This window comes from Bos indicus x Bos taurus, chromosome 12 (genome assembly GCF_003369695.1).
Source record: "Bos indicus x Bos taurus breed Angus x Brahman F1 hybrid chromosome 12, Bos_hybrid_MaternalHap_v2.0, whole genome shotgun sequence".
NCBI classification, from domain to species: domain Eukaryota; kingdom Metazoa; phylum Chordata; class Mammalia; order Artiodactyla; family Bovidae; genus Bos; species Bos indicus x Bos taurus.
Window position 1 is genome coordinate 34411437 of NC_040087.1, and position 24877 is coordinate 34436313.

Below are 24877 nucleotides of genomic sequence, written 5' to 3' on the forward strand. Positions count from 1 at the left end.
GCCATATCTCTTTGGGACTTGCCTCTTGAGAAATTTGTATGCAGGTCAGGAAGCAACAGTTAGAACTGGACATGGAACAACACACTGGTTCCAAATAGGAAAAGGAGTATGTCAAGGCTGTATATTGTCACGCTGCTTATTTAACTTCTATGCAGAGTACATCATGAGAAACACTGGACTGGAAGAAACACAAGCTGGGATCAAGATTGCCAGGAGAAATATCAATAACCTCAGATATGCAGATGGCACCACTCTTATGGCAGAAAGTGAAGAGGAACTCAAAAGCCTCTTGATGAAAGTGAAAGTGGAGAGTGAAAAAGTTGGCTTCAAGCTCAACATTCAGAAAATGAAGATCATGGCATCCAGTCCCATCACTTCATGGGAAATAGATGGGGAAACAGTGGAAACAGTGTCAGACTTTATTTTTCTGGGCTCCAAAATCACTGCAGATGGTGACTGCAGCCATGAAATTAAAAGACTCTTACTCCTTGGAAGGAAAGTTATGACCAATAGAATAGATAGCGTATTCAAAAGCAGAGACATTACTTTGCCAACAAAGTTTCGTCTAGTCAAGGCTATGGTTTTTCCTGTGGTCATGTATGGATGTGAGAGTTGGACTGTGAAGAAAGCTGAGTGCCGAAGAATTGATGCTTTTGAACTGTGGTGTTGGAGAAGGCTCTTGAGATTCCCTTGGATTGCAAGGAGATCCAACCAGTCCATTCTGAAAGAGATCAGCCCTGGGATTTCTTTGGAAGGAATGATGCTAAAGCTGAAACTCCAGTACTTTGGCCACCTCATGTGAAGAGTTGACTCATTGGAAAAGACTTTGATGCTGGGAGGGATTGTGGGCAGGAGGAGAAGGGGACGACAGAGGATGAGATGGCTGGATGGCATCACTGACTCGATGGATGTGAGTCTGAGTGAACTCCAGGAGTTGGTGATGGACAGGGAGGCCTGGCGTGCTGCGATTCATGGGGTCGCAAAGAGTCGGACACGACTGAGCGACTGATCTGATCTGATCACTTTAGTATGACAACCTCTAGGTTCATTCGTGTTGCTGCAGATGGTATTATTTTGTTCTTTTCTGTGGCGGAATAAATAGTATTCCATTGTGCATATATGCCACATCTTCTTTATCCATCATCCACTGATGGACACTTATGCTGTTTCCATGTTTTGACTGTTGTGCATAATGCTGCTAACCCCTTGATTTTTATTCATGACTTTTTTTGTTGAAGTTCTCTCTGTTTTGGCTGCTAAATTTTGAATCTGTTTCCCACCCATGATCCTCTCCATGACCCCAAATCCCTTGTGGTGTAGCTCAGACTTATACCTGAACCCCAGTGCACTTTGGAACTCCCTAGACAGGCCATCTTACCCCAGTCCGTCTCCTAGAACTCTCTCCCAGCTGGTTTTTCAGCCCATCCCATACTACACAATCTTTCATTCACTCCTCTATTCATTCATTCAATAAGTATTTATTGAAAACACCTACTAAGTATATGAGTGGCCTGAATTAAGAACTGTGATAATGACTGAATAGAATAACCTAACTACAATATTTGAGTATAACATAATCAAGTTATTATATATGTACATTCTTTGGAATATTATTAAAATATTGCCATTGAAACAGCATATTAAAAAGCAGAGATGATACTTTGCCAACAAAGGTCGATCTAGTCAAAGCTATGGTTTTTTCATTGGTCATGTATGGATGTGAGAGTTGGACTATAAAGAAAGCTGAGCACTAAAAAATTGATGCTTTTGAACTGTGGTGTTGGAGAAGACTCTTGAGAATTCCTTGGATTGCAAGGAGATCCAACCAGTCCATCCTAAAGGGGATCAGTCCTGAATATTCATTGGAAGGACTGATGCTGAAGCTGAAGCTCCAATACTTTGGCCACCTGATGCGAAGAACTGACTCATTTGAAAAGACCTTGATGCTGGGAAAGATTGAAAGCAGTAGGAGAAGGGGACGACAGAAGATGAGATGATTGGATGGCATCACCAACTCAATGGACATGAGTTTGAATAAACTCTGGGAGTTGGTGATGGACAGGGAGATCCGGCGTGCTGCAGTCCATGGGGTCTCAAAGAGTCAGACATGACTGAGTAACTGAACTGAACTGGTAAATGTATATATATATATACATTTATATATATATTATATATATGCATACACATTATATATATATGTAGTACAAATATATATTCCTTTCACCATCTGTTTGCTCTTTTGTTATTTCTTCCATTGATACTTATTCTTCTAATCATTTTGCTCTCTGTGCAAGATTCCATGGGACCTTGCTTCCATGTGACCATATTCTCTGATCTTATTCGTTGATCAGATGGGTGTACAAGGCTCACCCAAGGGCAGTTGATTGGACAGAGTGATTGGGCCAATTAGGGTACTTTGTTGTGAGTTCAGAATTGAAGACACTGAAGACTAAGTTGGCTGGTGTTGAGAACTACAGTCAACCAGAGGAAGGACCAGAGAGTCCTGTGGAGTTAGGACTGATGTAATCACAATACCCAAGTGAAAATCATGGGCAAACACACACAGAAAGGAAGGAAACATGGTGGAGAGAAGGAAGGGGAGAGAAAGAGGGAGGAGGAATACTTTGACTCTCAGCCCCGGGTCTTTTTTTCCTTGAGCTCAACTACTTTGTTTTCTGTTCTCTGTCTCTGCAAGATGGTTTTGTATCCTGCAGTAGTCACTGTGCTTCTTGTACTACCTGAAACGGTCCTCTATTTCTTGGAATCAAAATAACTTCAATTAAAATACTTCAGACTGTCCTCCCACCAGGTGAGTGACTCTCTATGGTCGACACAGCATGATACTTAGAAAACTCACACTCTGATTGCTCATAAATAACTCTGAACCCTTTAGAAGAGAAAAACAAATATATCCATTTGGCACAACTGCTCGTGGACCACACACACACTCAAAGCACTCTGATGAAGCTCAACTTACCCACTTTTAACCGGCCTGTGACTTCTCCTTCCGTGTTGCGTGCATTCATGGTCACATTCTGTGTAGACTGCAGAAGCAGAGATGAGTCCTAAAAGTGGATTCACACAGTGAGCCAAATGTATACTATCTAAAATGACTATACCTTTACATTTGTATATAAATTGAGGATTTATAGAAAATAATTTTTCTGATATCACAGATCCTGTGAGCCTATAAACTGCGGCTAAATTTTTTAAAACTTGGATTGTATTATGTGAATGGGGTAAATGCATTAAATTATTTCCCCACAAAATATAAATAACCTCATGGGTTTACAGAGCCCATGTACATTTTATAATACACCAGGTCCATTCTCAATGTGAAGATCTGAAACAATTAAATTTTAGTCAGTGTTTGTTTGGTCTTTTCAAAAAGATTAAAATTTTATTTCTCACAATTTATGTTCAGGATATGATATATTTTAAAAGATAAATCAGAGAATGTTTAGCTCTTCTATAATAAAGACTGTATTACTTATTTTCAAAACACAAAAGCCTTCTCACAATTTCAAGAGCTTTTAAAATCTGCTGGATGCCTACGCTTTTAGAGCTCTTTGTTGGAAGATAAAGTGGCTTTATGAGCATGTAAGTGGGGTCACAGTCTGAATGGGGGCTTTGTTTCACAGAAGATTGCTGGCTCTTATGTAAACAGTTTTCTTCAAAAGGAATGCAGTAATTCGGCTGTTGGATTCAGGTGGGTTTATGTCACTCAGAGGGAACCAAATATCTTCCAAAGTTGTGGAGGAATGGTGCGTTGTTTTTTTTTCCCCAGAAGGAAAGAAGTTTTAGGAGCACTTTGGACGTCTGGCTGGTTAGAAATTCTCCAATTTGCTTTGTGGAAGCACATGGGTTTACCAGCGTCTCACCTTTTATCCAATGGTGTGAGCTTACTACTTGTTTTTGCTTTGTTATGAAATAACTAGTATGATAATAAAAGCTAACAATTCACCAAAGATTTTGGCCATCCATCCTCTCATTTACCTCCACACTTTGGAGGAGGTAGCTTTATTCCTCATCTAGAGATGAGGAAATTGAGTTCAAAGAGATTAAATGACAGTTCTCCCACGGTCACAGCCAGCAAGTCACAGTTCCATGATGGAGCCCAGTCTTCAGGTGCCAACGTCCAGGCCCTTGTTTTTTTTTTCTTTTTATCATTCTCCCTGAAAGGGAGGACACGGCTGCAGTCAGGGCTGCGGGGCCCACCCCCGGGCATGGACACAGTCAGCTGTCGGGGGAACCACTCTGCCTGTCTCATGGATGCTTTCCAACTCCCCTCTCCCCACTTTTTTTTTCTGGCTTCCACCTCAGGGGCTGGAAATGCTAATTGCTTTCTCAGCCTGTCTTTGGGGAGGGAGACCCAAGTGACACAACTCTGGTCAATGAGATGAAAAAAACCTGCTGGGGGTGGGGCTGGGGTTTCTGGGCAAGGTTTGGGGTGTGACCCTGCTGGTCACTCACTGTGTGCCCGGGCACACCAAGGCACATGGCCAGGGAGCCATGCAATGTCAGTGCAGACATCCTTTTCATTAGAAATGCAAACCATTATTTATTTTTCATAAAACAAATTATTTAAACATGTCCTCATTTTCTTACCACTCTGGAGCGTATTTCTTTGACATACAACGGGAATAAAAACTCAGATTCCCCCTCCAGGTGAAGTCCATCTGCCGTAACATGCAGGTGACCCATGCCTACCTGTTAACAAGAGCAGAGATTCTGCTATTGCTTTCTTTTTCACTTCTTTTATTATCAACTTAAATTATGTATACATTTTCATAGATTTCCTATCGGCCTTTTTCTGCATTTCTCTTACGCACTCTATTTATAACTTTAGTTGTTTTTATTCAGTATTCAGTGTTATATTAAATCTTGTGTAAATACAAAGGACTATTTAGGAAATGCAGGTAAGATTTAAATAATCACTTTATGATAAACAGCCAAGAGCACCAGGTGGGCTCACAGTATAACAATGTTCACGCAAAGTCTGTGGGATTAATTGACACGTATTTCTAAGAAAATGCACATCATTATTCTTTCAGGACACACTGACTGAGCGCCAACCACGCTGTAGGATCACACAGTGGCTGGGAGAACGCATGGCCCCTGGTGCCCAGGGGCTGTTACAGTCTTCTGTCTCCAGCAGTTGTGGGGCTGGAGGTGGGGGGCGGGTGGGTGCGTCTCCCTTCCAGGCCTTTCCAGCGTCTTCCTGCTCATCCCCCAGCCTTCCACATAGCAAGGGTCTTTCTGAGGCCAGACAGGACCGTGTAGTCAGGAGGTGTCCCTGACAGACCCTGGGGTGTAAACCTGAGGAGTTCAACTTTCATTCAGTCTCCAAAAAATGTTCATTGCTGCATCTTTTCTCACTGTGACTATCTGGTAAAGTAAAAAACACTCTGCATTAGATGAATTTTTTTTCAAAAAGGACACAAAATATTATTAAAGCATATAAAATTACCCAGCTATCTTGAGAACGTGAAAGTGCCTAAAACAGACTCTGAATTCCTTATAATGACTGATTTTTAGGTTACTAAATTATTCATTCCAATCCCAAAGAAAGGAGATGCCAAAGAATGCTCAAACTACTGCACAATTGCACTCATCTCACACGCTAGCAAAGGAATGCTCAAAATTTTCCAAGCCAGGCTTCAACAGTACGTGAACCATGAACTTTGAGATGTTCAAGCTGAATTTAGAAAAGGTAGAGGAACCAGAGATCAAATTGCTAACATCCGCTGGATCATGGAAAAAGCAAGAGAGTTCCAGAAAAACATCTACTTCTGCTTGTGAACTATGCCAAAGCCTTTGATTGTGTGGATCACAACAAACTATGGAAAATTCTGAAAGAGATGGGAATATCAGACCACCTGACCTGTCTCCTGAGAAATCTGCATGGAGATCAGGAAGCAATAATTAGAACTGGACATGGAACAATAGACTGGTTCCAAATAGGAAAAGGAGTATGTCAGGGCTCTATATTGTCACCCTGCTTATTTACCTTATATGCAGAACACATCATGAGAAACACTGGACTGGAAGAAGCACAAGCTGGAATCAAGTTTGCTGGGAGAAATATCAATAACCTCAGATACACAGATGACACCACCCTTCTGGCAGAAAATGAAGAAGAACTAAAGAGCCTCTTGATGAAAGTGAAAGAGGAGAGTGAAAATTGGCTTAAAACTCAATGTTCAGAAAACTAAGATCATGGCATCTGGTCCCATCACTTCATGGGAAATAGTGGGGAAACAGTGGCTGACTTTATTTTTCTGGGCTCCAAAATCACTGCAGATGGTGACTGCAGGCATGAAATTAAAAGATGCTTGCTCCTTGGAATAAAAGTTATGACCAACATAGACAGCATATTCAAAAGCAGAGACATTACTTTGCCAACAAAGGTCAGTCTAGTCAAAGCTATGGTTTTTCCAGTGGTCATGTATGGATGTGAGAGTTGGACTATAAAGAAAGCTAAGTGCCAAAGAATTGATGCTTTTGAACTGTGGTGTTGGAGAAGACTCTTGAGAGTCCCTTGGACTGCAAGGAGATCCAACCAGTCCATCCTAAAGGAAATCAGTCCTGAATATTCATTGGAAGGACTGATGCTGAAGCTGAAACTTCAATACTTTGGCCACCTGATGAGAAGAAGAACTGACTTGTTGGAAAAGACCCTGATGCTGGGAAAGATTGAAGGCGGGAGGAGGAGGGGATGACAGAGGATGGGATGGTTGGATGGCATCACCAACTCAATGGACATGAGTTTGAGTAAGCTCTGGGAGTTGGTGATGGACTGGGAGGCCTGACGTGCTGTAGTCTATGGGGTTGCAAAGAGTCGGAAATGACCGAGTGACTGAACTGAATTCGTTAGTTACTAAGTTTGCTGTTAAATACTGAAATGTGTACTAGAATTTATTGCATATCAGAATGGGGCTTTTAAAAAATCAAGTAAGTTGCATCTGAATGGTAAATATTTATAAATTAGTGAAATTAGAAAAAAACAATTTGCAAAATTTTGTTAGTTAATGAATTAAATAATCCTTTAAGCAATCATGACACACAATCAACCCCAAACTCAAGATAGCTCCAATTTTCCCACCATGAAAAGATAATGACGAGTGGAAAAACTGCAATGAAAACTCACTGTAAAATCAACACCGTATAATTAGCAGTGAAACTGTTAAAAAAGGTTAAGAAAAGGTAAATGCTATATTACTTTAAATGTTATATGTATTTTTTTTTTCTACTGAGCATTCTATCCAGACAGGAGACAAACACTAACTGCATGGCAGGGAGCTTCTGTTGATGCAATGGGGATGGACTGACAGCACAAACAAGACGAGAACACGATTATCAGGAAAAATATCACTTACTGGGGAAAACCACATGACTCTAAGAATCCAAATGGTAAGAGCAAAATTCACAAGGAGGACGATGAGCAAAAGAAGGACGAACAAATACAGGCAACGCTTTCTCCAGCCATAAATGCCGATTTTGTAGACAGCCTGGTTCTCTGGCCGCTCTATGTGGGTGCCCTCCGTGATCGTGGTGTATTGTTCATGCACCATCTGCCACAGGTAGGAGGTGAAGAGGGGGAGGGGGAAAAGGGGAGGAGGTGGGAAGTGGGAGTGGGGAGAGGGACAAAGGGACAGACAGACAGACAGAGAGAGAATTTGTCAATATTGACTGACCATTAGTCCAACAAAACATTTTTTTACCCCAATAACAAATCTCCAAAATTAAGTGATTTTTGAAAAGAGCATTAAAGAATACTTTGAAACATGTCATTGTATTTCAGCCACAGTGATAATCTGTCATTTACCATATTAGATATAACAAATTCATTTGAGATCCAGTGATCATATTTCCAGGGTTTCCAAGGTGGCTCAGTGGTAAAGAACCCACCTGTCAATGCAGGAGATGAGAGTTCAGTCCCTGGCTTGGGAAGATTCCCTGAAGAAGTAAATGGCAACTCACTCCAGTATTCTTGCCTGGGAAATCCCATGGACAGAGGAACATGGTAGGCTATGGAGTCCATGGGATCGCAAAAGAGTTGGACATGACTTAGCGACTACAACAACAATCACATTTTCAGGTCTTATTCAATAAACTCAATACATATACAGCTTTCAAAATTCTGCAGGATTAACTTTGGAATTGAAGCATCAACCTACAACAGTCAAGTGATCAAGTTCTTAAAAGATTCAGTGGGAGGAAAATCAAGCTGGTACCTATAAGTCTTGTGAAAAAAATTCCAGTTCCTCAGTTTTATGCCAAACAATTAGGTTACATCTTCCTTCAGCCATTAAATATTACTCAGAATTTAAAATTAGAATTATCTTTACAAGATACCAATCACACCAACATTTGCTTATAATAAAGGTCCCAAGTACTGACCTACTTCAAGAAAGATCAAAACGTGGATGTGTACAAATGTTTATAAACATCCATCATTTTATGTAAATCAGGGTAAGAGTTTCAGTAACAATTTCCACTTTAGGAAGAGATTTGTAAAAGTTGCTCATTCTCCTCTTTACACACACACACACACAAAGAGCGCAGTTTTGTTTAAATTAAAATTAGAAATTATGATGACTTTTCTGATTGTAAAGATAGCAAAATGATGAATCAGAACATAAAGAACTCTCCTCTGAGATTTTTTTATGCATTTACTTTTAGGAATGATTTAAAGATATCCTTATTTAAAATGTCATGGTCTAAAATAATTCTTTAAATCTCTTTCCAACTGAATGGGCATTTCCCCCATGTTCAAACTGATTGTATAAAACAGTGCTGTTCATCACTCAGTATTTTCAAACACCGAAGACTGACAATCTGCATTATTCAAAACCCAAGCAGTTATTAACAGTTTCATGAGGGCATTCTTCACTTACTCATCTTTGACTCCTCCAGTTTTTTTTTTTTTTTATATGAGAAAGTCCATCACCACCCACCCAGGTCTTCAAAGTCTCTGAAGTCATTCTTGCTTCCCCCTTTCCCCTTCAAGCCCCACATCAGCCCCACACCAACTCCACCTTCAGCCTAGATCCTCGGGCTGCCTACTTCCCTCCATTTCCATGGCAACCACTCTGGTGCCAGCCCCTCGAAGTCCCTCATCTTCACCACTGCAAACCTGTCTCCCTTCCTCCCCTTCTGGAAGCCTCTCTCTACCCAGCGGCAGGAACATGAAATAAAATTCAGTGCCTGTCACTCTACAATGTCAAATCTTCCCATGGCTTTTCCCCACTGAGAACATCGAGGCTCCTCTATCGCCCGCACCCCCAACCCTACATGAGAGCCTTCGCTCACCTCTTCATCTGCTACCACAGTGCCCCACCTACTTGCAAACAGCCCAGGTGAACCCTCAGGTCAGGACTCACTGTTGGGCATCCTCCCCACCTGACACCCTCTGCTGGCCCCCTCCTCACCTTCAGCACCAGTTCACATGTCATCTCCTCCAAGAAGTCTTCCCTGGACACACTCAATCCCATCATATCACATCATTCTGTTATATTAATTTCAAACACGTGTCATCTAAATAATGGTGGCAAATTCAGACAGTCCATAAAAGATAAGCTCAGAGTCTGAGACTGGATTGGAGGGGTATGGCCAGAGACTCAGAATTCAAAACTATCACATATTTTTTACAATATTGTCAGAGATCAATAAAAACAGCTGTTTTCTAAGCATGAGTGTATATACACATTCTCGCACGCACACACATGTATGTCTTCCAATTGTTACATATTTCTATTCCTATATAGAGCTTACTATTGCTGGTGTAAACCTATCACAAACCTAGCTTCATCCAAGATAATCTTATTATCTTTTAGTTTTGGAGGTCACGGTTTGCATCATAACTCACATAATTCCTACATGGTGCCAACATTTAGGAAAACGAAGAGGTCGCCTTGGTAGATGTGACAAAAAGTACATCAATAAGGAAAATTCAACAGTAGATAACTAATGGAGGAAATATTTGCCTTAAAGACAAGACAACGTTAATACCCTTAGAAAGATAAATAAATCAATACAACTTGAGCAAAACCATGCACACACATTAAAGAAACTCAAATGGTTAATACACAGTAAAGGATTCTACTTCACCAGGAAGCACAAACACAAATTCCACAGGCAGTTTTCAAACAGTAAGGGAAATTTAAAAACCGGTTCTAGCCAACATTGGCACACATAAGTGATATCATATGGATATGTTTGAAAAATGGGCATGAAACTCCTCTGCTGTTGAAAGTGAAAATTAACACCATTCCTCTAGAAGGATATTTGGCACTATGTACCGAGAATTTCAAACAGACAGTAATTTCAATTCTAGAAACTTATTCCAAAGAAACAATCAGGAATGAAAATGAAGATTGATGTTTAAAGGTATTTGTTTTACTTTATCTATAATGGTGAATGACTGGAAAGTAAAGGCTTTCTTAGTGGCTCAGTGGTAAAGAATCTGCCTGCCAATGCAGGAGACATGGGAGACCTGGGGTTCGATGATCCCCTGCAAGAGGAAATGGCAACCCACTCCAGTACTCTTGCCTGGAGGATCCCATGGACAGAGAAGCCTGGTGGGCTATACAGTCTGTGGGGTCACAAAAGAGTCAAGACATGACTAAGCAACAACAACAAATAATGTTAAGGTTTAAACATCAGAGTAACTAGTTATTGGATTATTATAACATAACAGAATTAACTGCTTGAAAGCATATATCTTGAATATCCTAGAGAAATGCTAATGGTAGAGTGCTGAATGAAAAACAGAATGTGAAATACATATTAAAATATACACCCATAGAAACAGACTATAAACAAATTTTAAAAATGTTAACAATAATTTCTCTCTATATTCTACCTTTTTCACTTAAAATTGCATTTCCCAAATGTCTTTCTGTATTTTTTCAGATTAAAAAATTTGTATATATCTACCTTTTGCTATATATATTTCTCTGATAATAGAAAAGCTAACAGAAAATTCACTATACCTGTCCCAACTTTATGACTACATTTAGGATGACCAAATAATTTAAAAAATAGTTCTGCTTCATTTTTGGCCAAATTGCTTAGCATGACTATAAAATAAAGCAAAGTACACAACCTGTAGTTATCAATTTCATCCAAAGTCACAATCAATACAATTCTCACCATCACAAAGGCCCCTGCTATAAAACACACACACGCACAGAGAGAGTCACAGGTTACAAGGTCATCAAACTGTTCTCTCGTCTCTACAACAGAACTGACTTTTAAAACAAAATGGCAAGCTGCCATTTTTAAAAAGTTCCTTACAGAATACACCAAACCAACAGAATAAATGCCCTTTAACTAGCTAACATTCCTGATCAGGGAAGAAACCTTTATTTAAATGAAAAAGTAACAAGAGGAAAAAAAACCACACTTTCAGCCACCGTCATACAACTGTTAGGTCATAAAACTGCGGTTTTAAAATGCATGCTTGTTTCTTAGTTCAGTTAGAGACTATTTTAAAGCAGGGCTATGATTATGAAGATGAGCAATTCAAACATGTTTTCTTAGTGTTTTACTCTTGTTTTTATTAAATAAACTCAGAAATCTGAAGCTTTTACCACGTCCTTATGTCATGTTTGACTAAGGAGTAATGGCAATGTCCAGAAGCTGAAGTTAGCAGAAATAAGGCCCAAATAAGGGTGTTTTGTTCTCTGTTTTGTTCACCAGTATATAACCAGCACCTACAGGTTTATAGCTGGACTTGTCCTGCATTTCACACCTTAGTGACCTCAGGCTACTTCATTTTCTACCAGGAATGTCTATCCATAAGTACTCTGTATTTCAACAGTGTATTTCAAGATCATGCAAAGTTCTACCTTGATAAATGAGTTGGATTTGGGAAGACGATTAGCATCAGAGAAGGGCTGTTTCTACTCTCACTTTTCAACCATATTATCTTAGGTATTTCCCTTTCACTATCATATAACACAGACTGAAATCAAGAGTCACACCTGCTTAGTTCTGTGACGTGATGATCGATTCTGTCCACTGAGGAACAAACAGTTGGTCAACTGATCAACTCAAGTGACCTACTAGGCTTCTTGAGAGTGTGTTTCTTCAAAGATGCTGCACATGTAAAACTCGCTGAAAATGTTTCAAGTAAGAGTTAAAACAGTCACAAAAGTGAGGATGGGTTTTAGGTACTGTCTCCACGGCAACGACTTCTTCCTGCTGGTTCTCCCTTGGGGTCTGTTTTCCAGACCTCAGCTGAGGCCATCTTTTGACGTTTTACAGCTCCTCTCTCCCCCTCCATGCCCCTTATCCAATCTTCATGGCAACCAAAGTGACCTCCCACAAGACTAATTCTATCCCAGTGGCTTCAGGATGAAGCACACTTGCTTTGGGCACACACAACCCATGGGAATGCCAGCTCCTTCACCAGCATGCACAGCACACCAGCTGGAACAAAGTCAAGTGGACTCAGACACTGTGAAGGACTCTGGGAGAAGTCTCAAGTCTCCTGTAAGTCTGCAGATCACCAAACACTCCTGCATCTATTTCCCAGGAAATTCCCTAAGGCACAGTAAGATGTGAAACAAGAAGTGAGCGTGGAGTCTGGAACAGCAAAGACAGTGGGTAAGGAATTCTACAAAGCTCACACGAACACCACAGAACGATCTGGTCCTGAAGTAGGTCCAGAGAAGAATAAGGCTAGATGCTCCTGAGGTTGAGAAAGGAGGCAGGAAGGAAAGAAGGAAGCAGAGGTGGGTTCTGAAGGTTCCTCACTAGGAAAGCAAAGCCACGGGGGGCGAGCAGTGCTGGGCTCACTTGAGAAGCAGCCATGTAGAAGAGGGAGCTGGGGGAACCCCTCCCAGGTCCCACAAAATGTGCAAAATTAAACAAAATGGGCACCCATTCATAATTTACAATTGTTATTTGATTTTCACCTTCAGTATAGTAGAGTTGGACCACAAAAAAGGCTGAGTGCCAAAGAATTGATGCTTTCAAACTGTGGTGCTGGAGAAGACTCTTGAGAGTCCCTTGGACTGCAAGGAGATCAAACCAGTCAATTCTAAAGGAAACCAGTCCTGAATATTCATTGGGAGGACTGATGCAGAAGCTGAAGCTCTAATCCTTTGGCCACCTGATGCAAAGAGCTGACTCACTGCAAAAGACCCTGATGCTGGGAAGAATTGAAGGCAGAAGGAAAAGGGGACGACAGAGGATGAGATGGTTGGATGGCATCACCGACTCAATGGACATGAGTTTGAGCACTCTGGGAGATAGTGAAGGACAGAGAAGCCTGGTGTGCTGCAGTCCTTGGGGTCACAGAGTCAGACACGACTTAAGTGACTGAAAAACAACAGTAGGAATTTAGTTTAATGACTACAGTGTTTATTTTTTAAAGGACAACACGGAACAGCTTTATTTGCAGCATTTTAGCTGCAAGCTTAGCCAACATATTCAGGAAACTTGGATGTGTTAGTCTTTGGAATTTGATATTTAAATATAGTGAAACACTGCTTTTCATTTGGCTTTGAAAGAAACCTCAGATAAATTCTAGAACCTCTAAGACTAACAACAACTTGAACCACAAGGTGGTAAGTACGCCTCTGTATCCATCTCTACAAAACGTTTCCAAGAAAACAAGCAAAACATAAACACAGGGAGTTTTGTAGTTCATTTTGCACTAGTGAGTTACTCCATTCTGCTGGCAAATTTTCCAGCCAGCCAAGCTATTTTTTCCCTATTATCTTCCTTGATGACTTTCTTTAGAAACACGTCCTCCAAAGGCCTATGTTACTTAGGATCCACCAGAAAGAACAGACATTTAACAGGTCAAAGCACAGCACACGTTTACCTCATATTCTACTTACTATACTTTCTGATACATATTTTGAGCAATAGACTATTTTCCCCAGATTTGGGGAGAGAGACATTTTTCCCTTTTTTATCCAAGAAGAGTTGGGCAGCTGAAGCTGGCATTTTGCTTCTGTTTTGCTTATTCTCAATGTATCAAACCACCTGGGCTTTGGTTCTCATGAATTTTACTCTGTTTAAACGTCTTTGACAAAACTATGACAAAATGTAAAGCAAATGTACTTCTACCACAAAAGTTTAAGAGTAGAACTAGAAGTGAAAAGTGAGTGAAAGTGAAAGTGATAGTCACTCAGTCGTGTCTGACTCTTTCTGACCCCATGGACTGTAGCCCGCCAGGCTCCTCTGTCCATGGAATTCTCCTGGCAAGAACTCTGCAGTGGGTTGCCATTCCCTTCTCCAGGGGATCTTCCCACCCGGGGATCAAACCCGGGTCTCCTTCATTGCAGGCAGATTCTTTACTGTCTGAGCAACCAGAGAAGCCCAGAATTAGAAGTAGGTGATCTGAAAGATTACTCTTTATCTAGATAACTACACTATGGAAAATCCCATGGATGGAGGAGCCTGGTAGGCTGCAATCCATGGGGTTGCTAAGAGTCAGACATGACTGAGGGACTTCCCTTTCACTTTTCACTTTCATGCATTGGGGAAGGAAATGGCAACCCACTCCAGTGTTCTTGCCTGGAGAATCCCAGGGACGGGGGAGCCTGGTGGGCTGCCGTCCATGGGGTCACACAGAGTCGGACATGACTGAAGTGACGTAGCAGCAGCAGCAGCAACAACTAATGCCTGATAATACAAAAATACTGTCATGGTGTTCTAAAATTAAAACTATTAGGACATAATCATGCTAGAATATCATGTAGCATTTTAGTAGTTGGAAAAACTTGAAAGTTGAAATGAAGTGTTAATTCCATTTTGTTGATATTTAATATATAATCATTTGAGCTAAATTTATTTAACATTTTAAATTTATTTTCCATTATGTCATCTATGAAGGAAAAATAATCAAGAAGCCTTATACCTATTTGGTCTTTAAGTTGAACATTCTAATTCTGTAAGATCCAAGTTAAAGCCGATTACTTACCTTAAATGTTGTCAAAAAGCACAAAGTGAATTAACTGTACTCCTTCAGAGCTTCTGAGACAGGATTTGAGGCTGTCCCAGGAATTGCGCAGTGAGAGGGGAGGGGTCAAGTTTGCCAGGCAGCCGGAGGAAGGCTCCCATTCTGGGTCTGTCTCATGTTTCATTCCCTTCTATTAGCAACAGGCGCATCTAATTTTATTCCCGTGACACAAACAGCTCATACCACACTTAAAATTGTCTGGGCACCAATTCCAGGACACAGCACTAAGTGTGCCAAGGAGAAAATCCTCCTACAAAACCAACAGTTAAACCCTGAATCATGACCCTAGTATGTGATTTTAACTATCTACAGTGAACTTGACCTTAAATGAGCAGGAAAAGCCTGTGGGACGCATTTCCAGCGGAATCCAATGTCAACAAAAGTCTTATAAAAATCAGATTCACATGCGACTTTGCTAGTATTAAATGTATACTGTTCTCTTTCAAGTAAACTGCTAAGTCTTATGTAACAGTCTTTAAAAATCACTTTCTTTAGATCTTTTGGGGGGGGCTTCCCTTGTGGCTCAGCTGGTAAAGAATCTGCCTGCAATGCAGGAGACCTGTGTTTGATCCCTGCGTTGGGAAGATCCCCTGGAGGAGGGAAAAGCTACCCACTCCAGTATTCTGGCCTGGAGAATTCCACGGACTGTATAGTCCCTGGATCGCAAAGAGCTGGACACAACTGAGTGACTGTCACTTTTTTTAGACCTCTTTTAAGTGAAAAAACTTTAATATTTGAGAAAACCTTAAATAATGATCATTACAATAAAGAGAAGTTAGACTCGACATGTTAAAATTATGACAGTTATTTTCTCAGTAAACTAAAATTACATCTTGTTTAACAAATTACATGAAAGCAACAAGGCAGAGAAGGTAATGGCACCCCACTGCAGTACTCTTGCCTGGAAAATCCCATGGACGGAGGAGTCTGGTAGTCTGCAGTCCATGGGGTAGTTGAGGGTCGGACATGACTAAGTGACTTCACTTTCACTTTTCACTTTCATGCATTGGAGAAGGAAATGGCAACCCACTCCAGTGTTCTTGCCTGGAGAATCCCAGGGACAGGGGAGACTGGTGGGCCTGTCTATGGGGTCGCACAGAGTCGGACATGACTGAAATGACTTAGCAGCAGCAGCAGCAACAAGGTGATTTATGTAGTCTTCATTTCAGTTCAGTCGATCAATCGTGTCCGACTGTTTGCGACCCCATGAGTTGCAGCACGCCAGGCCTCCCTGTCCATCACCAACTCCCAGAGTTCACTCAAACTCACGTCCATCGGGCTGGTGATGCCATCCAGCCATCTCATCCTCTGTCGTCTCCCTCTCCTCCTGCCCCCAATCCATCCCAGCATCAGAGTCTTTTCCAATGAGTCAGCTCTTCACATGAGGTGGCCAAAGTATTGGAGTTTCAGCTTTAGAATCATTCCTTCCAAAGAACACCCAGGACTGATCTCCTTTAGAATGGACTGGTTGGATCTCCTTGCAGTCTAAGGGACTCTCAAGGGTCTTCTTCAACACCACAGTTCAAAAGCATCAATTCTTCGGCCCTCAGCTTTCTTCACAGTCCAACTCTCACATCCATACACGACTACTGGAAAAACCATAGCCTTGACTAGACGATCCTTTGTTAGCAAAGTAATGTCTCTGCTTTTCAATATGCTATCTAGGTTGATCATAACTATCCTTCCAAAGAGTAAGCATCTTTTAATTTCAGGGCTGCAATCACCATTTGCAGTGATTTTGGAGCCCAGAAAAATAAAGTCTGACAGTGTTTCCACTGTTTCCCCATCTATTTCCCATGAAGTGATAGGACCAGATGCCATGATCTTAGTTTTCTGAAAAAAGTTGAGCTTTAAGCCAACTTTTTCACTCTCCTCTTTCACTTTCATCAAAAGGCTTTTTAGTTCCTCTTCACTTTCTGCCATAAGGGTGGTGTCATCTGCATATCTGAGGTTATTGATATTTCTCCCAGCAATCTTGATTCCAGCTTGTGCTTCTTCCAGCCCAGCGTTTCTCATGATGTACTCTGCATAGAAGTTAAATAAGCAGGGTAACAATATACAGCCTTGACATACTCCTTTTCCTATTTGGAATCAGTCTGTTGTTCCATGTCCAGTTCTAACTGTTGCTTCCTGACCTGCATACAGGTTTCTCAGGTGGTCTGGTATTCCCATCTCTTGAAGAATTTTCCACAGTTTATTGTGATCCACACAGTCAAAGGCTTTGGCATAGTCAATAAAGCAGAAGTAGATATTTTTCTGGAACTCTCTTGCTTTTTCAATGATCCAGCGGATGTTGGCAATTTGATCTCTGGTTCCTCTGCCTTTTCTAAAACCAGCTTGAACATCAGGAAGTTCACAGTTCATGTATTCCTGAAGCCTGGCTTGGAGAATTTTGAGCATTACTTTACTAGCATGTGAGATGAGTGCAATTGTATGGTAGTTTGAGCATTCTTTGGCATTGCCTTTCTTTGGGATTGGAATGAAAACTGACCTTTTCCAGTCCTGTGGCCACTGCTGAGTTTTCCAAATTTGCTGGCATATTGAGTGTAGCACTTTCACAGCATCATCTTTCAGGATTTGAAATAGCTCAACTGGAATTCCATCACCTCCACTAGCTTTGTTTGAAGTGATGCTTTCTAAGGCCCACTTGACTTCACATTCCAGGATGTCTGGCTCTAGGTGAGTGATCACACCATCATGATTATCTGGGTCGTGAAGCTCTTTTTTGTATAGTTCTTCTGTGTACTCTTTCCACCTCTTCTTAAAATCTTCTGCTTCTTTTAGGTCCATACCATTTCTGTCCTTTATCGAGCCCATCTTTGCATGAAATGTTCCCTTGGTATTTCTAATTTTCTTGAAGAGATCTCTAGTCTTTCCCATTCTGTTGTTTTCCTCTATTTCTTTGCATTGATCGCTGAGGAAGGCTTTCTTATCTCTTCTTGCTATTCTTTGGAACTCTGCATTCAGATGCTTATATCTTTCCTTTTCTCCTTTGCTTTTCGCTTCTCTTCTTTTCACAGCTATTTGTAAGGCTTTGCTTTTTTGCATTTCTTTTCCATGGGGATGGTCTTGATCCCTGTCTCCTGTACAGTGTCAAGAACCTCAGTCCATAGTTCATCGGGCACTCTATCTATCAGATTCAGTCCCTGCAATCTATTTCTCACTTCCACTGTATAATCATAAGGGATTTGATTTAGGTCATACCTGAATGGTCTAGTGGTTTTCCCTACTTTCTTCAATTTAAGTCTCTCAATTTAAGTCTGTTTCTTTAAAAAGAACAATTAGATCATTCATCTTTTATAAGGTGTAAAGAAAATCTACTCAACTTTTGAATAATCTTAATCTTTTATTCTTCATTATTTTTACAGAGCCTGGTTTCTAGCATGAATTGAAACTGACTAAATTATGTACTTGAAATTGATATTTTGGCACCAAACCTTGACTGTGAGAAGCAATGTGAATGATAATCCAGATGCTTAATTTTTATTTTATTTTCTTCTCAGGAGACTTTTTCTCATGCTATTTATTTATGCTCTAACTTCTTTTGAAATTTGATGCTTCTTACACCAACAGCTGCAGGCCTTAAATGAAAAGCTGATACAGCTTCAACTAATCGTACATTTATTTATAAGACACTGAAAAATCTTACATGAATTCTTTGTGCATCACTATTTTTTTCTCTCGTGGCAATTCAGTTGGACAAAATACTATGGCAAAGCCACCAATTCTCAACAAAAATACCTATTATATTTAACAGTGATGATATGAGATGTATTTTAATATCACCGAGTGCCTGAATAGTCAAAATCTGAAACCCCTAACTCAATATTCTGGTTGAAATGTCACACTTAAAAGTTACTTACAAAGGGACCTTTCATCAGTCGATTAACTGAGTTACAGCAATGAATTTTCAGCTTGGGGGCTGTCTTGTAAGCACATTAGTCAAGTTCTATATCTGTTCTCCATTCTCATTCACAGATATATTTAACACTATCGACCAAACTTTTAATCCTGCTGGAAGGATGGCTTTGAAAACAAAATCTTTTGATTTTATACCACAGTTGATACTATTGAAAAGAGATCTTCAAAGCATCAAAGCATAGTTCAGGTTTGTAACTCACATGCACACGTCGCATTTGTTTTCAACAGAATGATAACATTATAAAGCTATAAGAAGCCTTAAAGAAAACTAGTCTACCCCTCCACTAGATGTAAACCACTTTGTTCAAGGTCAGAGCTGCTAAGGGCATGGAGGGAAGCAATTTTTAGATGAGATAATTCGAGTTTTGGAAAGAACAGAGAAGTGAGGAGTAGCTGCTTTGAAGAGGTAGGGAGTAAAGTTACCAGTGAAATGTATGAGTCTCCGTTCAGGGTCCAGCTGAAGTTGATGAATAGACAATGGTCCCATCCTGAACGGTCCCTGAGACTTTATACTCTACCTGCCACTGACAGCATCGACAGCAAAGTCTCCCTGACCCTGGCTACACTTTCATCACTTCCCCAAACCTGCCCCTTTGCCCATCCTTCCTTTTCTGGCTTACGACTCCATCCTCCACACAGTCCAGGGAGACACATCGAGGAAGCCCCCTTGCTAACCCGCCTGCCGGTCACCAATCAACACCGCCCCTCCTGCTCTGCCCCCCTCTCCGCCCTGGGTCCCCCTCTGACTGGGGACCTCCCCTTAAGGTCTGCCTGGTGTGTAGCTGGTACCTGCTTCCCTGAGTGCAGGTACACTGTGTTGTGTCTTACTCTCCCCGATGCCACATTAACTCTGAGAACAGGAAATGCTGTCCTTATCACTCCCCTGCTTCAAGTCCTTCAGCAAGCCGTCGGAATGGGGTGCCAGGTCCAGACAGGCACACGCCCCTTTATAGTCAGGCCCTGCCCATCTCACCTGTCCTCTCCCTGTGGGTTCTGTAAGGAACCACAGGAGTCACCGTGCTGTCGGGCGCCCACTGGACCTCGGACTAGAGCTCTCGCTCATTTTTTTCTGCTTTTTCTTCTATATGCACTTAAAAACTTATTATAATTGCTTGTAGGTACATGGCCATCATTGGTTTGTAAACCTGTTCTCTCTACTGGACCATGAACTACCTGCTTTGCACCTGCATATAGTAAACCCTCAATTAGTTGAACTCTGCAGTTACACCAAACTCTGCTTTTTAATGGCAGCAATTCCACAGTGTACAGTAACACACACATACACACACACACACACACACAGAGCTAACATATATGATCAGAATGACATTGCAAGAATTATCCAGAAGAGGTCAGTATAACAGTGGTAAGAGGATGGCTTTCAGAGTAAATGAAATGTGAAATCAAGTTAAATTCTTTTGTAAGTGATCAACTTTAAACCTTTTTAAAAAAATACCATGTGAATCATTTGCTCCTTCAATTGAAGCTGTAGTTCTTCAAAACAGATGGCCACAGACTTTTCAAGTAAGTAAAATGAAGTGATCAAATGATTCTATACACAACTGAAAACTCAAGTTTTTCATCTGGAATGTTATTAATATAATTACCCGGAGCCCTCTCACCCGCCTCTCTGATGACTTTTTAAATAGGGGTGATCCAAGTGTATGCATTTTATTTTTATTTATTTGTTTTTTTGGCTGCACTGGGTCATCATTGCTACGCGGGCTTTCTCTAGTTGCTGCGGGTGGGGACTACTCTCTAGAGCAGTGCACAGGCTCCTCACTGCAGCGGCTTCTTTTGTTGTGGAGCACGGCCTTCAGAGTGAGGGCTCAGTAATTGCAGCACACGGGCTTCATTGCCCCTTGGCATGTGGAATCTTCCTGGACCAGGGATTGAACCCATGTCCCCTGCATTTGGCAGGCAGATACTTTACATTAAACCACCAGAGAAGTCTCCAAGTGTATGCATTTTAACAAAAACAATTCATAGTCCCTTCAGAGTCTCCAAATCAATAAAAATGAAACTACTAGACTACTGATGGGGTATCTTATACTTTTCATGGTACTTTTGGGGAATTTAGGAGTCAGTATTCAGTATCAAGGGCTAATTGAGTGTTTTTAGGGAAGACAGAGAGGATAAAGCATTGGACTGCTGGAAAAATAAGAGGTAGGAAAAGGGAAGACTAAAAGGAATAGAAAACTTTAAGATTTAAGAAGAGAAAGTGGAGCATGACCTTAAATTTCAAAGGTTATCCACTGGTAATGCCTGAATTGCATCACAATAATTAAAAAGCATTATTCCATGAACATATAACTTTGCTAATTCACAGAAAACGGATACTACAGCCTCAGTAAGTATGGACTTTTGGGCAGAGTATGGAAGTGCTGTGTGTGCCCATCAGAATGACAGGAAACACTGAGCAATTAGCAAAGCAGAACCCACACACGCTGGGGAGGAAAACCATCAGAAGGGCTTGTGATAGGGAATTCCCTGGTGGTCTGGTGGTTGGGACTTTGTGCTTTCACTGCCAAGGGTCTGCATTCAATCCTTGGTCGGGGAACTAAGATCCTGTAAGTCTCACAGCTAAAAAAAAAGGTGGGGGGGTCTTATGAGAAACCTGAAGTCTCCCGCATCTCCCTACCAATCTCCATGTCCACTGGCCCAAGTCACTACTTACATCTTCTTCCCCATACTCACTTCTGACCTTTAAATAACCTTAAATGGCTGTAGCTTGATTTATTAACTCTGGACTCATGCTATTGGCTGAGTTCATGCACATTATCACCCAGTGACCTTCTTCTCCTTTTCCCTATGTTGTTTTATCCGCGGTCACCTCTGAAATTCCAAACAGTCTATGTCAGCATTTCTTTCCTGGTCCCTGACGACAGAGCATCTCTTCATCTGTCTGCTCTCTAGTTGAGGATGTTAGCATTTCCCCCCACCTAGACATGTGCCCCTTCTTCTCCAGCCCTCCATCACTTCTCCTTTACTTTCACATGATCAAACTGGTCACATGTTCCATTTTGAAATGATCGGCTCCTGTTTCTCCTATGATTTGAACAGGTTGATTTAAAAAGTAAAAATTCAAAAGGCAGTTGTCACATTTTCACTCTTCTGGAAGAGTTTGAAAAGAAACTGCATTAATTCTTTAAACGTAGGTAGAATTTTCCTGGTCTATAGCTTTTCTTTGTTGGGAGAGTTTTGATTTTGATTCAATCTCCCTACTTGCTACTGGCCAATTAGATATCGTATTTCTTCCTGATTTAGGAAAAGGTCAGTTTTCATTCCAATCCCAAAGAAAGGCAATGCCAAAGAACGCTCAAACTACCGCACAATTGCACTCATCTCACACGCTAGTAAAGTAATGCTCAAAATTCTCCAAGCCAGGCTTCAGCAATACGTGAACCATGAACTTCCAGATGTTCAAGCTGGTTTTATTTTTATTTTTTTTTATTTCATTTTTAAACTTTACAATATTGTATTGGTTTTGCCAAATATCAAAATGAATCCGCCACAGGTATACATGTGTTCCCCATCCTGAACCCTCCTCCCTCCTCCCTCCCCATACCATCCCTCTGGGTCGTCCCAGTGCACCAGCCCCAAGCATCCAGTATCGTGCATCGAACCTGGACTGGCGACTCGTTCCATATATGATATTATACGTATTTCAATGCCATTCTCCCAAATCATCCCACCCTCTCCCTATCCCACAGAGTCCATAAGACTGTTCTATACATCAGTGTCTCTTTTGCTGTCTTGTATACAGGGTTATTGTTACCATCTTTCTAAATTCCATATATATGCGTTAGTATACTGTACTGGTGTTTTTCTTTCTGGCTTACCTCACTCTGTATAATAGGCTCCAGTTTCATCCACCTCATTAGAACTGACTCAAATGTATTCTTTTTAATGGCTGAGTAATACTCCATTGTGTATATGTACCACAGCTTTCTTATCCATTCATCTGCTGATGGACATCTAGGTTGCTTCCATGTCCTGGCTATTATAAACAGTGCTGCAATGAACATTGGGGTACACGTGTCTCTTTCAATTCTGCTTTCCTCAGTGTGTATGCCCAGCAGTGGGATTGCTGGATCATAAGGTAGTTCTATTTCCAGTTTTTTAAGGAATCTCCACACTGTTCTCCATAGTGGCTCTACTAGTTTGCATTCCCACCAACAGTGTAAGAGGGTTCCCTTTTCTCCACATCCTCTCCAGCATTTATTGCTTGTAGACTTTTGGATCACGGCCATTCTGACTGGCGTGAAATGGTACCTCATAGTGGTTTTGATTTGCATTTCTCTGATAATGAGTGATGTTGAGCATCTTTTCATGTGTTTGTTAGCCATCTGTATGTCTTCTTTGGAGAAATGTCTATTTAGTTCTTTGGCCCATTTTTTGATTGGGTCATTTATTTTTCTGGAATTGAGCTGTAGGAGTTGCTTGTATATTTTTGAGATTAGTTGTTTGTCAGTTGCTTCATTTGCTATTATTTTCTCCCATTCTGAAGGCTGTCTTTTCACTTTGCTTATAGTTTCCTTTGTTGTGCAGAAGCTTTTAAGGTTAATTAGGTCCCATTTGTTTATTTTTGCTTTTATTTCCAATATTCTGGGAGGTGGGTCATAGAGGATCCTGCTGTGATGTATGTCTGAGAGTGTTTTGCCTATGTTCTCCTCTAGGAGTTTTATAGTTTCTGGTCTTACATTTAGTTCTTTAATCTATTTTGAGTTTATTTTTGTGTAAGGTGTTAGAAAGTGCTCTAGTTTCATTCTTTTACAAGTGGTTGACCAGTTTTCCCAGCACCACTTGTTAAAAAGATTGTTTTTAATCCATTGTATATTCTTGCCTCCTTTGTCAAAGATAAGGTGTCCATATGTGTGTGGATTTATCTCTGGGCTTTCCATTTTGTTCCATTGATCTATATTTCTGTCTTTGTGCCAGTACCATACTGTCTTGATGACTGTGGCTTTGTAGTAGAGCCTGAAGTCAGGTAGGTTGATTCCTCCAGTTCCATTCTTCTTTTTCAACATAGCTTTGGCTATTCGAGATTTTTTGTATTTCCATACAAATTGTGAAATTATTTGTTCTAGCTCTGTGAAGAATACCATTGGTAGCTTGATAGGGATTGCGTTGAATCTATAAATTGCTTTGGGTAGTATACTCATTTTCACTATATTGATTCTTCCAATCCATGAACATGGTATATTTCTCCATCTATTAGTGTCCTCTTTGATTTCTTTCACCAGTGTTTTATAGTTTTCTATATATAGGTCTTTAGTTTCTTTAGGTAGATATATTCCTAAGTATTTTATTCTTTCCATTGCAATGGTGAATGGAATTGTTTCCTTAATTTTTCTTTCTGTTTCCTCATTATTAGTGTATAAGAATGCAAGGGATTTCAGAGATCAAATTGCCAACATCCGCTGGATCATTGAAAAAGCAAGAGAGTTCCAGAAAAACATCTATTTCTGCTTTATTGACTATGCCAAAGCCTTTGACTGTGTGGATCACAATAAACTGTGGAAAATTCTTCAAGAGATGGGAATACCAGACCACCTGACCTGCCTCTTGAGAAACCTGTATGCAGGTCAGGAAGCAACAGTTAGAACTGGACATGGAACAACAGACTGGTTCCAAATAGGAAAAGGAGTATGTCAAGGCTGTATATTGTTACCCTGCTTATTTAACTTCTATGCAGAGTACATCATGAGAAACGCTGGACTGGAAGAAGCACAAGCTGGAATCAAGATTGCTGGGAGAAATATCAATAACCTCAGATATGCAGATGACACCACCCTTATGGCAGAAAGTGAAGAGGAACTAAAAAGCCTTTTGATGAAAGTGAAAGAGGAGAGTGAAAAAGTTGGCTTAAAGCTCAACATTCAGAAAACTAAGATCATGGCATCTGGTCCCATCACTTCATGGGAAATAGATGGGGAAAGAGTGGAAACACTGTCAGACTTTATTTTTCTG

The 24877-nt window shown here is 40.7% G+C and overlaps 1 protein-coding gene across 2 annotated transcripts in view; it reads right to left on the reverse strand.

Moving 5' to 3' along the window:
* The window catches only part of SGCG (sarcoglycan gamma), a 45694-nt gene that overhangs the window by 15761 nt on the left and 5056 nt on the right, over positions 1 to 24877 (reverse strand). Inside the window, exons 1-4 of one of the 2 annotated variants that reach the window (XM_027557584.1) lie at positions 14945 to 15084; positions 7380 to 7574; positions 4609 to 4710; positions 2978 to 3065 (exon numbers count right to left, since the gene is read on the reverse strand). In XM_027557584.1, the coding sequence (XP_027413385.1) occupies positions 2978 to 3065; positions 4609 to 4710; positions 7380 to 7574 (385 nt within the window). In that variant the 5' untranslated portion in view covers positions 14945 to 15084. Of the gene's footprint in view, positions 1 to 2977; positions 3066 to 4608; positions 4711 to 7379; positions 7575 to 14944; positions 15085 to 24877 lie in introns of those variants that run through there. The other variant, XM_027557583.1, reaches the window with a different exon arrangement.